General features: G+C 35.2%; 1 protein-coding gene across 4 annotated transcripts in view; it reads right to left on the bottom strand.

Annotated features, from left to right (window-relative positions):
* Nucleotides 1–15,038, bottom strand: part of LOC117435388 (palmitoyltransferase ZDHHC3) — a 38,607-nt gene that overhangs the window by 1,991 nt on the left and 21,578 nt on the right. Inside the window, exon 7 of one of the 4 annotated variants that reach the window (XM_034058497.3) lies at nucleotides 2,054–7,259. The exons of the other annotated variants lie outside the window; for them this stretch is intronic. Within the exon in view, the coding sequence (XP_033914388.1) occupies nucleotides 7,101–7,259 (159 nt within the window). The 3' untranslated portion in view covers nucleotides 2,054–7,100. Of the gene's footprint in view, nucleotides 1–2,053; nucleotides 7,260–15,038 lie in introns of those variants that run through there. 4 annotated transcript variants of the gene reach the window in all.

The raw sequence follows: 15,038 nt of genomic DNA, 5'->3' as shown, positions 1-15,038 counted from the left end.
TTAAGCAAAATGAAAGTCAAACATACCTTACAGTATACCAGTCGTCCTTAATTTTTTATTGTATTCATAATAACAGTTGTTTTGATTTCTCCTGTAATATTTACATGTATGGGCCAGGACGAGAGCATTCTGCATTCATATGGCCCTGTGCAAGTTGAATTTTTTTTAATTCATGTTTTTCTTTAAAACATAAAGGATGATGTTGTGCATTTTAATGGTGTCCTAGCACCAATGTTTTTTAAAACGTACAGCAATTCCTTTTTATTTTAATGTGAATTTTACAATGATGCTTTTGTTATTTCTTGCCAAACTTACTATACAGCAAAATACTCTTCAACAGCATTGTTTAAAGGACCTCAAAGTAACTTAACCTTGTTCTTGTAACTCAAAGGCAGGGGTGTTGTAAATCTGGAATAGAACATTGCTGTATTCCAGATTATAAAATGGCAAGAATAGAGGGAGCGATCTCATTGTCTAACAAGTGTTTCAACCTGTGCAAATATATCACCATACTAGCACAGCTGAGCACTTTTAAAACCACTATCCCTGGTTCACAAAAACCTGAAGGCAGATATTGGACCACACAAACACACTGTCAGGTGTTATTGCTTTCCTGTGTCACACTGGCTTATGGTTTGGAATTGTAAAACGGGCACCAACATAGCAACGATAATATATTTATTTTACTATTAAAAGGCACTTTTACTTGACTTTTACTTGACTGCGGACTGAAACTGCACCCAAATCAAAAGTGATAAGGACATTTGAATATACTATCTGTATAGTTACTTAAAATAAGAATGAGACGCAGTAGACTTGGACCAAAACTGCACATGCTGTGGTTAGAACCCGAGCCTAATGTTCATGTAAATGTAATATTCCCCACAGGCACAAAGCACAGCAGAAAGTACTAATCTCGGAAAACTAACAGGTGTTTAACAAAACAAACAGCCAGCCAAACAAAATGAAGCCAAAAACTTTGCATGCAGTGAACTGAATACAAAATTAAAGAAGAGTTTTTTTATGTAGTTTTTTTTTTTTTTTTTTTTTTTTTGAAGGGTTGAATCAACTCATGTACTTTTTAATACATTTGTGATGCGACAACCAAATTTAAAAGGAATACACCATTACTTAATATCTAGATCATTTTCAAAGGCATGTGCTTCTGCGGTTTGGTACAGCTCTATTTTAACACTACTATATATATATATATATATATATATATATATATATATATATATATATATATATATATATATATAATAATAATAATAATAATCTATTTTATATAGCGCCTTTCATGTGCACCTCAAAGCGCTGAACAATAAAAAAATAAAAAAATAAATAAAACATAACAATTTGTTCATACAAAAGCCATTGAATAAAAATGTGTTTTCAACTTTGATTTAAAAGTGGTTACAGAGTCAATGTCCCTTCTGACCTTCAAGTCATTCCACAGCCTTTTGTGTCTGTGGGGTCTATTTTATTGATCTAAACAGGGCTGGATCTAAATACCTATGCTTTCTAACTATATTAATCCAGTTTCCCCCAGATGTGATTTAATCACTCACTTATTAACATTACTTCATTCAATAAAAAGAGCTATAACACGAAGATCCCGTCATTGCTGTAAATTCAAAAGGGGATGGCCATGATATAAATCAACAGCAAGCACACAACCGTGTAGAAGAAGAAATGTCAATGAATGGTTTGAGTAGTATTTAAGCGCTAGATGCTAGAAAGTAAGCACATTATTATTTTATAGTGACTGATTTACAGTAAGGGGAATAACTTTTTATGTTTTCAAGATACATGTCAAAATGTAAGTGTGACACACAGACAGACCCCCCCACCCCACCTGCCTCTCCCCGCCCCCATGTGTCATCAACATCCACTTTTAATAGTCTCACAATCTTGTTGGCATGCAGAGAGAAGAGTGGGTACCTCCCTAATAATTGGGGAGTACCATTTTCCAGATTTCATTTGGATGCTGTTTGATGCCACTGCAGACAGTCCATTCCATGACATGCCAAAGGGAAAGAGAAAAAAGCAATTCTTTGGAAAAACTGTTTATTGCATTTATTTTCAAAGGGGATGTAGTTGAAAGAACATACACATCATTCAGATAAACACTTTAAAGAAAAGCACATTGTGAATACTTTATTTACAAGACAGAAAGAAAAATAAGACCCACGACCAAACCACTCCCTTGGTAAAAAACGGAATTACTGTATGCGTGCAAGCGGTTTCAAGGTTTTATTTTTTTTCATGAAAATATTGAGAAATTATGAGATCAGTCCTATAGTCTTGAGTTCTATGTACTTACTGTATGGTGATGAATGGAAAATATCAATCTTTAGAACTTGGTTTGTTGAAGTGGCACAATAATAAACCAGCAAACATATTTGTACATGTAAAGTCCCTGATGTCACATGTAAACATTTCTGTCACAATCAACAGATTTATTAAAAGTTTAGGCAAAATTACACATTAAAAGACAACAAAATGCATGCATGGATTTTAAAGGCTTATGCATATGCCAATGTATTGTTTGTTTGTTTTCCCAATTGGGTCCCTTGATGATTTTCAACTATAAGTAAGATTTACTATAACAATTCAAAACAACTGAAGACCCCTGCATGAAATATTGACCAAGAATGATGTTTTACAATACAGCCCAAAAACAGCACCTTTTATACATTTTTCAGTGACTACAAGAACCAGTGAATTTGTTAATAAATGATTTAGGTAAGTCTGCTCTCCGCATCTAAAAATGTTTACATACAGGTCATGCTCGACGGGATAAATCAAACCACCTCAAATATTTATGACAAGCAGAATGTAAAGAAAACCCTTAGCAATGTGGAGTAACAGAACAGAGTTTAAGGTTTTTTTTTATGTAACAAGCTATGGTCCCTATTTACAAAACTTTAAGGACTATTTTAATGAATTTCTTGTTTTTTTAAGCCCATTTTGATTAATTAAGTTGGCAGTTCAAACTAATGTTTAAGAGAGTTTTTTTGAGTGTTTATTTTAATTTTTAAAGGACAACCTTCGAGTAACCTATGAAAAAAATTGTTAAAGTTTTGTGAATAGGAATAAACAAAACAACCCCCACAAAAAGAAATGACGCTATGACACAATTTGTTCGATAAGGCTGCATATTTTAAAGCTATCATTTTAATTGTTTCCTAACTGTGGGTTTCCCCGACGGTCAACACAAGCCTTTGACCTCTATGTACTATTTAAAAGTGTTTCCAGCTCACATCCTATTACCTGTCGACCTCTTCATTGACTACGCCCATCTGAAAAACTTCTCAAAATTGCCTAAGGATGGGTAGAATGTAGTTCTATACACTATATGGGTAAAACCCCTGGCGCCTCGGATTTCAATACGCAAGACAGGAGGTCTAACTAATATATCCTCCCAGATTAAGGGGTTTTACAAATGTATGTCCCCAAGAGATTTTTAATGTGACATTTCATTTGTTTTTATGCTACATCATTTTTACTGATGAAATGTAATTTTTTTGTATTTTAGGTAGGTCTCCTAATTGTTGATAGGTCAAAATTGGTTGCTTCTTGATTGAGAAGTAATTGAGATAGGTATTGTAGAGGGGTAGTTGGCTAGACTACAAGGTATAAGCAATGTTAGGTGTGTGGGTTACTATCATTTTGCGCATTAGTACGAATGCAAAATCCATTATTTTAGGAGCATTGAAGCAGGAAGACATGTTAGTTTGTCAGACATTTGTTCTTCAAAGGTGACTTGTTGGCAACAGGAGGGAAGAAATATTGAACAGCAACAGGCCTGTTTCAGTAACCCTGTAACAGCAAATTAACTTTATCAGTTAATTTTGACGAGTGGCTCAAGAACAGAAATCAGTTTGTTCTCGATAACGTTATTACCAACAGTGAATCTTTTACTTTGTTGCTGGAAACAGCATTATCAAGAACAAATTAATTAATTTTTTTGTTTACTAAAGATGCAAACTTAAAAAAAATACTTTTTGGGAATCTGAAAAACATGTAGGCTACTTTTAAGTTCATATTTGTTACTGTGGTGTTAAATGTCATGTAGCCAAACTTGACTGGTAGCAGAGAATGAATGGTGTAGCAGAGGTTACGTGAACTACAGTCTTAATGCTTAACAAGAGGTCTACACCTAATAAACTCATAATTTTCCTTTGTTTAAAAATCTCCACAGAGTATAAGTACTTAAAACCTCCTGGACAGAACTGAATCTAATCACATTTTAAACCACCCATTTCTGTCCTGGGATTTTAAAAATGTATTAAAAGTTAACAGATGCAGGAGCAAACCTCATGAAGAAGGCTTATTTTTCTGTGAAATGTACCCATTGCTGTGTAATATGTAGTTCACTGTGAAAATTCCTATTTCTGATAGAATAGATTAAATATAAAAAAATGTTGGCACTTAAAAATCGATACAGCAAGTGTTTGCTTTACTGACACGCTACATGTCACATTTAGGAACCTGGCAGCCACTTTAGTTTGTTTTGGGTAGATGGTTAAACACACTGCCTATAGCGGCACGATTTCTTTAAAATGTCTTCAACGAAAAAGACATCAGCTGCATCAAAGATTGGAAAGGTGTTTTTGTTAAAGATGGCTCTATCAAGTACAGGAAGATAACATTTCACGTGTCTGTTGTTATTTCTATTTATGGTTTTTACTGTTTGATAAATAGAATGTCTTTAAAAATGTTTACATAAAAACTGAAATATTCCGCAATTTAGCATTTGCTGTTGTTCAGGTAAGTATTTCAATATTTAGAAACATATTAACTAAAGACCATATTAAGCTGTTGTCATTTTCCAACTTGCTTGTCTTTAGTTGCAAACGTGAAACACAGAACCTACTTTTCCAATGATTTAATATTTAGATTTGCCACCATATACATCAATTAAATAGGTTTCAATGTACTTTACACAGTTAAGAGTGTTTCCTAGGGCAGTCTCCTTAGTGCTCTCTCAAATTATTTTGCTCAACAACCTTGACATTTTGAAATATACAACACTGCACTGTGGTTGAATTTAAATTCATATTGACTCCACTTCAACATGCTAGTTGGTTATTTTGTAGTTCATATTAGAGGAAAACCTTTTTGCATTCCCACATAGACATGATGGTTTCGCAAATAAGAATCAAGTAGCCCGTACACTACAAGTCTCATTAATAATGACTGTGGAGAGAGAGTGACGACTTTCTTAGCTGTAGGGAAACCCGGCCAGTGACTCCGTCAGCCCCATCTACTCTCTCTCCCACTACTGTACGTAGGCAAGGCCAAATGGACCATTTTTACATGATTTGAATTGTATGAAGAGGGTCCTGGCATCTTGGAATCTCTAGACATGCTCAAAGTCAAGTAAGATTGAACAAAAAAGGGTGAGAACTCAACATCGCAGCAACCAAACCCAGAACAACAACTGCAAACAAACAATAGTAATAATACAAATACAAAAATATAGAAATGACATTTGAAACTATTTACCTTTTAATAAAACTGTATTTGGTGGACACTTCTATGTTACAGTTTTATAGTAATATCCAGGGCACGGAGTCTTCTTAAGTCTACTGGGAAACTGCTTCAAGCACACTTTCTAAACACCAGGTACTGCTTTGAACCAAGTAAAAGATGTCCGTGCAGGTCAGTGCAGACGTTTAGAAAGTAACATGTACATATCCACCAAACAGCTTTATTTTAAAGAGACAAAAGAAAAGCACAATATTCTGTAGCGCAGGTTGCAATAGAGCGTCTTGTTATTAAGGTAGACAGCATTAGCGTCAGAGACTGCAAACAAGCTGTGCAGGAGAAATAAGAAACAAACTAGTTATTTATTAATTTGCATTAGTTTTATATACAGGCCATTATAGATCTTAACGATGATGATTATAAGGGACTGGAACTACTTTTCTACACATGAAGATGACGAATAGACAAGCATTTGAAAAGCACAGATATCTAAAAGATGGGAAGTTGTTTCACCTTCAATAGACAAGTGCATTTCCGTTAATATACCTTATGGTAGTTCCATTAAGGGTGAAACAACCACATTAAATATTTCTATTTGCTCGTTGCTTTTAGGCGCAATTCCCGTCTCACAGAACCTTGTCTTTTTGCAGCTTGTTAATTGAGCTAGCAAAGGGAGCTACACACCAGACGATCAACAATTTAACATCTGGAGGTCCTGTTACATCACACTGTAGTCTTGGACTGCAAGCCACCGACTAACAAAAGGGGAAAAGGGAAGCAGACACGAAGTAGTGGATAAACTGCCCATTACGACCACCATGCTGTATTCCAAGTGACTATACAATTAACCCAAGATTTTTAAACGAAACCTGTATTTTAAAACCCATTTATTTAAACAGGTGTAGCAACAAAGTTTGTACTGTATAGGCAGACAGAATAGATATGTGTATTAAGCAGGCCTCTGTTGTCTGTTGATAAAACCATGAAACCACAAATCTTAACTGTCTTAAAATAATTATAACGTAAAAAAAAAAACCTGAAAAGAAAGATTTTTAAAATACATTATTGGTACACAGATAAACCTTAAAATAAATTGCATAAAGGTACAATAAGTATGGAGCAACTTACTAGGTACTTATTTATGAAGTTCTTCAATAGGTCGCTTGCAATTTATTTTGAATACAAAATTATTATATACATGATATACCTGTGTGTGTGTGTGTGTATATATATATATATTAGGTAGTTTGGGCCCTAAAAATACGTAGTAGTAGTAATCTTTCCCCATTGTTATAGAAATGAATCAGAAATCAAACAGAAAAAAAGGCTTGAGTTGGCATTGTGGTGAACAGAAGGAAAGCAGTTCAGTTAATAAATCAACAGCCCCAGACAAAGAAAGTTGTCAAGATTTCAAAAACGCAGATAAAGAAGACAATTAGTTTCCCCTGCAACTGCAGTAAATTAATAATAATAATAATAATAAAAAAAATGAGACTTGTTCGATGTCAAGGTTACAATAATTTGAAATGTAGTGAGTGGTAGTGGTGCTGCCCTGATGTACACAATGGCAATGCTGGCTCTTGCTCTCTTTCTCACAGCGTTTTTCAGACAACATATAGATAGGGGTCTGATTTGCCATGGTCGGGCGTCGCAAAAGGGCTAAGCCATGCTATAGAAAAGGGATGGCCAAACACTGCTTTCATGTTCATCCATTTCGTTTTTTTTGCCCATCTTCTCTCTTCCCTTTTCAACTGCTCTATCCCCTGAAAATGAGAAACAACCAGAACTTCAGTAAAATCACTTTGCTTCTCCTTCTCTTCTTTCAACTCCCCTTGTTGCTGTTCCATTAACCTTTCCCGCCTCAGTGGTACTGAGCGGCCCCCTCCTTGGCAGCAACAACAACAATCAAGTTGTATCATTTTATAGGGTGACAACAAGATAGTGGTGTTGACCTTCATCATTAAGGGGAAATGCTTGATTTGTTCAGGGAGGGAAATAAGCAAAAAACAGCTATTTTTATACAGACTTCCTTCCGTTAAAAGCTTTGTAAAGGAATTAAGAATCATAACTGAAACAAACATTTACCACTTCCCTTCCCAAAATAAAAATAAAACTAGGAATAAAAAAATAAAAAAATTTCTTTAGATTCTGTTATTTCCTGGTCGAACACATGCTTTGATGGTGAGCTGTGATTGCTCAGTCCCCTATCTGTCGTGCGACACATTCCCAAAAGATAGTCTCAGTCCTATTTATTTAGCATCTACCTAGTGTAGCCAGTCTCATTGCTTGGGGTGTGAAAAGTTCTTATCAAAAGTACTGGCACTATTATTTAGTCGCATTGAAGCACGTATTCACTTCTGGTGTGTGGCGGTCTTTACAGGTGTAACAGGGGACATTTTAATACCATTAAAACCAGCCTTGGATTAGGCTCAGAATTGCTTTGTTTAAATCGATAACTGTGGAGCAGAACATTTTCCATGTGCACCTAAAGAACATCTTGGTACGGCTATACAATATCAGAGTTAACAGAACTAATTCATTCTTGTTTATAATCACAATGCATATCATTTTCCATTTCAGCCATCACATTCTGGTGACCTATTAAAACTCAAAGCAATTCAAAGCTCTCCTGTGGCCTCAGTGGAGCTCTCCAACATGTACCGTATTCTGTTCAGCTGGTACACCACAGTGTTACTATTAAACTGTGGTATTTCTAACTGTATCTACTAGGGACCGAGGGACAGGTTAATGGTTGGAACAGACAGGCAAGCTCTATAGAGGCCACAGGGGCATTTTAAAAAGTGAGCTGGTTGTGGTGACTGTATCATGGCTTTAAAAATGTTATCAAGTACAGCTGTAAAAATACAAATCATATGATTCAGTTGTATTGTATAAAATGTTTTAACAAATGTGTCAAATAAACTGAGACTAATGGAAAAACGTTTTTTTTCTGAATCTACATGCTCAGTTTTAAATTTGGAATTGTCCAATTTTGGAAGGAGGGAAGGGTTTAAAATTAGCAGGTTTTGACAAAGGGGGACTATTTAACTTCACTCGCACAGTTGCAGACAAAGAGATATGAAGAATGAGAGAGAATATTAGTTTAGTGAGGGTTAAAAGACAGCAAAAACAGCACTGTTAACAAACAGCATGCAGCAAACAGCAAACCGCATTAAAAAGTGTGGTCAGTTTACACAGAAAAGTGTATCGTAAAAAAGATCTTTACAACCCTGGCAGACTAAACAAACAAGAGGTGCTGGTACATTGAAGATATTTCAATATCACTATGACTAGTGAAGGGTGCTCAAACAACTAAGGGTGGATTTAATCAAAAATTACAGCCGATTTATGACCCACATTCATGTGCACATACATACATTACATTATATATATTATATATATATATATATATATATATATATATATATATATATACACACACACATACACACACACACACACACACACATAGGGGAATGTATTAACGCACATCCACATTAGAGCCTCTGTTCTGTATTTTAGTGCTGTTTGGGGACTACTGATCCTATGATGCATTTCTAGTTGCCATATAAAAGTGGATGTTTTGAAAGTGGTCAATAATGCACCAAGATACAAGAAAATGCAAGATGTTGCTACAGATTTCAACATTCCCAGGAACACTGTCAACCATTCTATAAAAAAAAAAAAAAAGCAATATAATACAGGCCAATGAACAGCAAACTGTGGATGCAAGTCGTCAATGTTTCTGATTTGCTCAATACCTTGATGAGGACATCTTGCTTTTGTGGTTTAAAAATGCCTGTGATCTGCATGGGACATGCAGGTTTCAAGTGCAGTTAATTTGCAATGTAGGCTATACTTTTTAAAAAGTTAAATTAGACATATTTTCAGTATAATGCACAGTACATTTAAACTCATAATAATTTTCATTGTTCTCTAATTGAAAATCTATTTCAGTATGTATGGTATGGTATGGTATGTACAGGTACGGTATATTAGGGCTGCTTCGATTAACAGATTAATCAGACCGATTAATCAGATTAATTTTTCCAGATTTTTTTTTTTTTTTTTTTTTTTTATTGTAAAAGAAATTAACAGGCAGATTTTTTTATTTTTTATTTTTTTTGGCTGGGCATTTTGAACTCTATATCCCAACATCCCCTACTGAGAAAGAATGTATGCAAGAAGGCTTCCCACGTCATTTCATATCTGGTTTGTTGTTGCCACACACACACGTTTGCTTTCCTATATTTGTGGGGACTTCTCATTGACTCTCACTATATTTTTAATTTACTATTTCTAACTCCAGTCAGACAAAACTCCACACAGGGTGAAAGTCGACAACAAACTAAATATTTTAGCACTTTTTTTGAAGGCATATTTAGGGGTAGATGTACTAAAGTGTTGCGTCTGTTGCAATCGTTGCCACATGCAAACCAGTCGGAAGTGTAGCGTGAAATGTACTAAACAAACGTGTCATTTTAACAAATGCTTTGCAGCCGCATTTCTTATTTGCGCTTTAGCCTTTAACGAATATGTAATCCTGGTCATTCCTGCAGAAATTCGCAAAAACAGGGTGGAGATAGTGCAAATGAGGGATACAAAATATTGTAATGAGATGTACTAAAGCTGCGGGCAATTGCGACACTTACAATTGCATCAATTTGACCCCAAAACGTTGTTTTTTCAGCAGTTACTATCTTTGTGGGGACATGTGGCAATGTGCCCCGCCCCAGTGTGCATGTGTGTGTTATGTGGTGTATGTTGCGTGTGTTAATGTTGGTGTATAGAGATTGGTACACGGGATATAAACGGGTCTGTGTTTCACATGTGATTTAAATTGTATAATTGTATTTAGGCACGAGGATGGCACAAATCACTTCACGTGCATTTAAAGTAAGTAATATGTGAGTACGGGGTTGCACGTAATTCATTCACGTGCTGGGATTCAAGTGAATAATTAATTAGTAATTGAATCCCAGCACAACAGTATATATAGACACATTTTCATTCACTCGGGGTTGTGTGTTCAGGGCGAAAGAACGGGAGTGAGGAGAAAGAGAACGAGAACGAGAAAGAGAAAGTGAGCAATTGCTACGTGGTGCTGGAGGACCAGCACAGTACGTGTTTGTTTAGTGTTCGTCCCTGTTTGTTAGTGTGTGTTCGTTTTTGTTTGTCTCTTTATTTTGGCGTGAAGTGCCGTGTCCTGTGTTTTATTTGTGTTACAACCTTTTTATTTTCTGTCTGTTAATCATTAAATACTGAGCGCGATCACGCGCTCAGCTTCACCAAAACCCCAAGTCTCTGTGCATTACTTCCTGTTTCTGGTCTGACGTCACCCACTGCAGCCGTCTTTGTGACAGGACATTTTCTCAAATTTTTTTTTTATGTCTGTTGAAGAAACATGCACTTTAAGAAACTGTAGTTTAAAAGATTAACTATTTAGTTTTAGATTGAGTTAGTAAAAGACAATTTGGGTTTAATATTGATTACTGGAGCAGGAAGACAGATTGTAAGGGGAAAGCTTTAAAGTGCACCAAATAGCAATTTAAAAGGGGGACCCTGTGCATCATCAGAGAGAACACTTTGGGGGCTAAAACAATCTCCTTCCTTATCTTTATAACATCAGGGTTTCCTGCGTGGAACATCAACCAGGCTTTTATGTTACAATCACTTAAGGTAATAAAACGAAAGTGGACCCACGTGATCAATACTACTATTGGTTCATAGGCTTCTAAAACTTGCATCGGTATGTCATTGTCTTTTCTGGTTGGTTAAGAAAGGTCATTAAAGGGGAATGTCTTTTTCTGATTGGTTAAGAAATGGTACAACAATGCACACATGTGTATTCGATCTTTGATTCTGTTATGACCTGTGCTTAGGGAAAATGGAATACCCATCTGTTCAACTGTATTGAATAAAATATCTTGAAATCTACAACGGAGTTCGGAATCACAATAATTATTTATACTGACAGATGCATGAAGGAAAAAGAACACTAACTTCTAACTAACCTTTTACTTAAAAACTCAGAAGCCCTAAATATAAAAAAAAGGTTGTTCATAAGGAGCCATAAGTGTTATATACGGTATGTTTGCATGAAAGACAAAATAAAAAAAATCCAGTCTTGTGCAATTTTTGCTGTTAAACTCTTTCAAGGATTGACGTTGTTCTGTGTAAATAAAAACGCTTTTTAAAAAACGACCAGATTCCCATTGGGCTTATTTTATTTTAAATTCTATTGATTTTTTAAATGTATTACTATGCAGGACCGCCACTATAAGATTGTTACCTTTATAAAAATTGTGCAGGGATGAATCTACCGGTTAATCAACTAATTCCCTTAAATTAACCGATAAAAATGTTTTATCGCGTGTCAGCCCTATATATATTTTAAATCATGAAGGCATTCATGCACAGCAGGCACTTTATATCTTACATAGCAAGGCACTTTATATATTAATGTCTCTGCAGTTAAATAGTGAACAGCAGTGACATGTAAACCATGTATACTTTGCTCGATGATGCTCATAGAGACGAGGTTGGTCACACACTCAAATCTCTTCTTTTAGACTTGACCTCTAATATTAAGTGTCAGATTCCTCTTACATTTTGTTTTAAAAATGTTTATTATTTATTGAAACAAAACAAAAAACAAACACAACACACCTCGACACATAGTGTGTCTTCATCAGGTGTTGCAGCGATTATCAATTAAAAAAAAACAGCTCTATCAAATATAATGAGACACCAATCAATCCAATAATGAAACCATTAATTGGATAATAGCCATATACATTATTTAAAGTTACAGATGACCATTTTCTATCATAGCATTCATTAATTAAAAATGGTTTTAGAATCAATTGTTGAGTATGTTTTCCCAATATCCCATATATAGCCCATGATTGTGCTTTTAAATAAGAAGTAACTTGATCCCAATATAAATTTAGTTGGTATATTGGGAAAACAATATATTAATGACACTGCCTCTAACCCAGTCTTATGGATGTTTTGTTTTGGAAACGATATATTGATGATGTGTTACTAACATGGACGAGACCTGAGACTGGTCTATTTTTTGTTTAGAGATTACATAAACAATCCCAATCGAACTTAAAAATGTTCTATGGACTATAGCCAGACAAATACATTTTCTAGATTTGTTAATTTCAGTAAGTTCTCTAAATACATTTTTCATATATCAACAGATCGGAATACAATTTTGCGTGCAGATAGTGACCACCCAAAACATCTGATCAAAAATATTCCATGTGGTCAATTTGTACAGCTAAAAAGAATATGTAGTGATACGTTATAATGAAAGCAAAAGACATGCAAGCTCACTTTCAATCTCAGGGTATAAGAAGAATTTAATTTATACCACTTTTAGTAGAAGTGAAATGAAAGAATGTAGTGAGCTTATAAAAACTATAAAAGATTAATGAGTCGACTACACAAGAAAGATGAACTTCTGTCACGGAGTATAATAATATGTCCAATGACATTGAAAGAATAGTCTCGAAACATATTGAGGATATTGGAATGTGATCCTCAACTTCGTCCTTTCGTTACCTCTCCACCTAGATGTTGTTTTAGACGTGGTAGGAATATTAAAGATGTGTTAGTCACTTCTGTGTATAAAGCAATACCATCTAATGACAATTGGCTTACTAAAACAGTACATGGTAACTTTTGGTGTGGAAGATGTGTTCATTGTTCTAACACGCACAATACCAAATATCACCCACACTGGTCATAGATACATGATACAAGGTTTTATCAATTGTAATACAAGCCATGTGGTATATATGCTTAAATGGCCTTGTGGCTTAGTTTATGTAGGACAAACAAAAATGAATTTAAAAATACGCATAGCAGAATATAAGGCTGCAATACGAAACAATATGGATTATTCAATAGCGAGACAATATAAACTCTTATAATATGAATTCACTCAACACACATTTCCATTTAGTGTGAATTATTTTGAAGCCTCTCCCAGGGAAGACACATTAGCGCCTCTGTTCTGTATTTTAGTGCTGTTTTGGGACTACTGATCCTATGAATGCATATTGAGTTGCCATAGTGCTCATGCATCAGTGCCATTTCCATGTAGCTGCGCAAAAACGTACATTATCCTTGCAGACAACAGCTCACTAAAACATAAAAGCTAAATCTCCCTGTTGTAAGTCAGGTTCAGTCTCAATGGTCAAGAGGACACTCGATTGATAGGTGCTTCTATATCCAAGAATGCCCACATATTTGAATGATTCATGTGCCATTCAGGAGAGCAGGCTCTGAAGCAGACTGGTGTAGTAGATGCAATAATCATTGAGGAATGTATTGCCTCTAGAACTATTAACAACAAAAATAAAAAGCAGCAATGTATTGACAGCCAGTTGACAGTGTTGTCTTATTTTGTAGATGAAGGCAGGTCAAAAAGCAGCTCTGTATTTATTTATTTTTTTAACATTGAATCCACCCTTATATGGTCAGCGCTGAACTGTAATGCTTTTAAAATCAAGGGAGCCTAAAAGCACTGTCCTCAACACAACCTACTGTACACCGAAACAAGCACATCTAACCACACGGAGGACGTAGTACCTTTATACTTTCAATTCTTTTCACTTCTCAATTACTGTAGTAAACTGTCTCTCTCTTTACAAAGAAACTATAAATATCCTCCCCTCTCCTGGTCAATAAAGGAAACAAGACAAGTAGCACTGGACCAGCAATTCATCTACCAAGTACCTCAGATTGTCTGTGACAAAAGTTTGCTGTCACAAGGTGAACTATATCCTACAGCACATGAAATAGGTGCATCTTGTACACCATGTGGAAGAGATACTACCAGTAGCTTCCAGTTTAGCGAATATATTCATAAAACTTAACTCAGGAGTTATTTAACCCTTTCAACACTGCAGACCTGTTTGCAGGTCAAAAAAACAACTCCTTTGAAATCTGCAGGCCGTTCTAGTACGGTATAGGACACATATCTCCACTAAAAACTAATATACAAAGAACCCATCTACACCCAATTTATTTATTTCAGTACAAGACACAAACTACTTAGTTAGTTAGCCAAGGGTAGCATTTGCAAGTTGAAAATAATATTTTTATTTGATTTGATTTGCGTTTAACTTTCTGGACTGCAAAACCATCAACAACAATTTCACGAAAATACAATGAATCAAATCATCATAACAGACTTTGAAAATCATTCAGTAAATAACTTGTGAATTAAAGCTTGAAGGATTGCATATTAAAATATGTTTTTCTAACTATTCCTATACTATAGCGCCAGCTCAAAAGCTCTGGCTTGAAATACACAGGATGTGTGTAACTTTGGCCATATACTGCACAATACCTTCCAGCAAGTACTGGAACAGATGAATAAACTCACTGGTGTGGAGAATGTTCACTGAATCACCCCACACACCACTTTGTCAACAAATATCTTGGCATTTTCAGATACATGAAAAATATTTAAATCCCACAAATGCATGGTTGCCCCAACAGTTCTATATATTATCAGTAGG

Source organism: Acipenser ruthenus, chromosome 3 (genome assembly GCF_902713425.1).
Source record: "Acipenser ruthenus chromosome 3, fAciRut3.2 maternal haplotype, whole genome shotgun sequence".
NCBI lineage: Eukaryota > Metazoa > Chordata > Actinopteri > Acipenseriformes > Acipenseridae > Acipenser > Acipenser ruthenus.
This window is presented reverse-complemented; position numbering and strand designations above follow the sequence as displayed.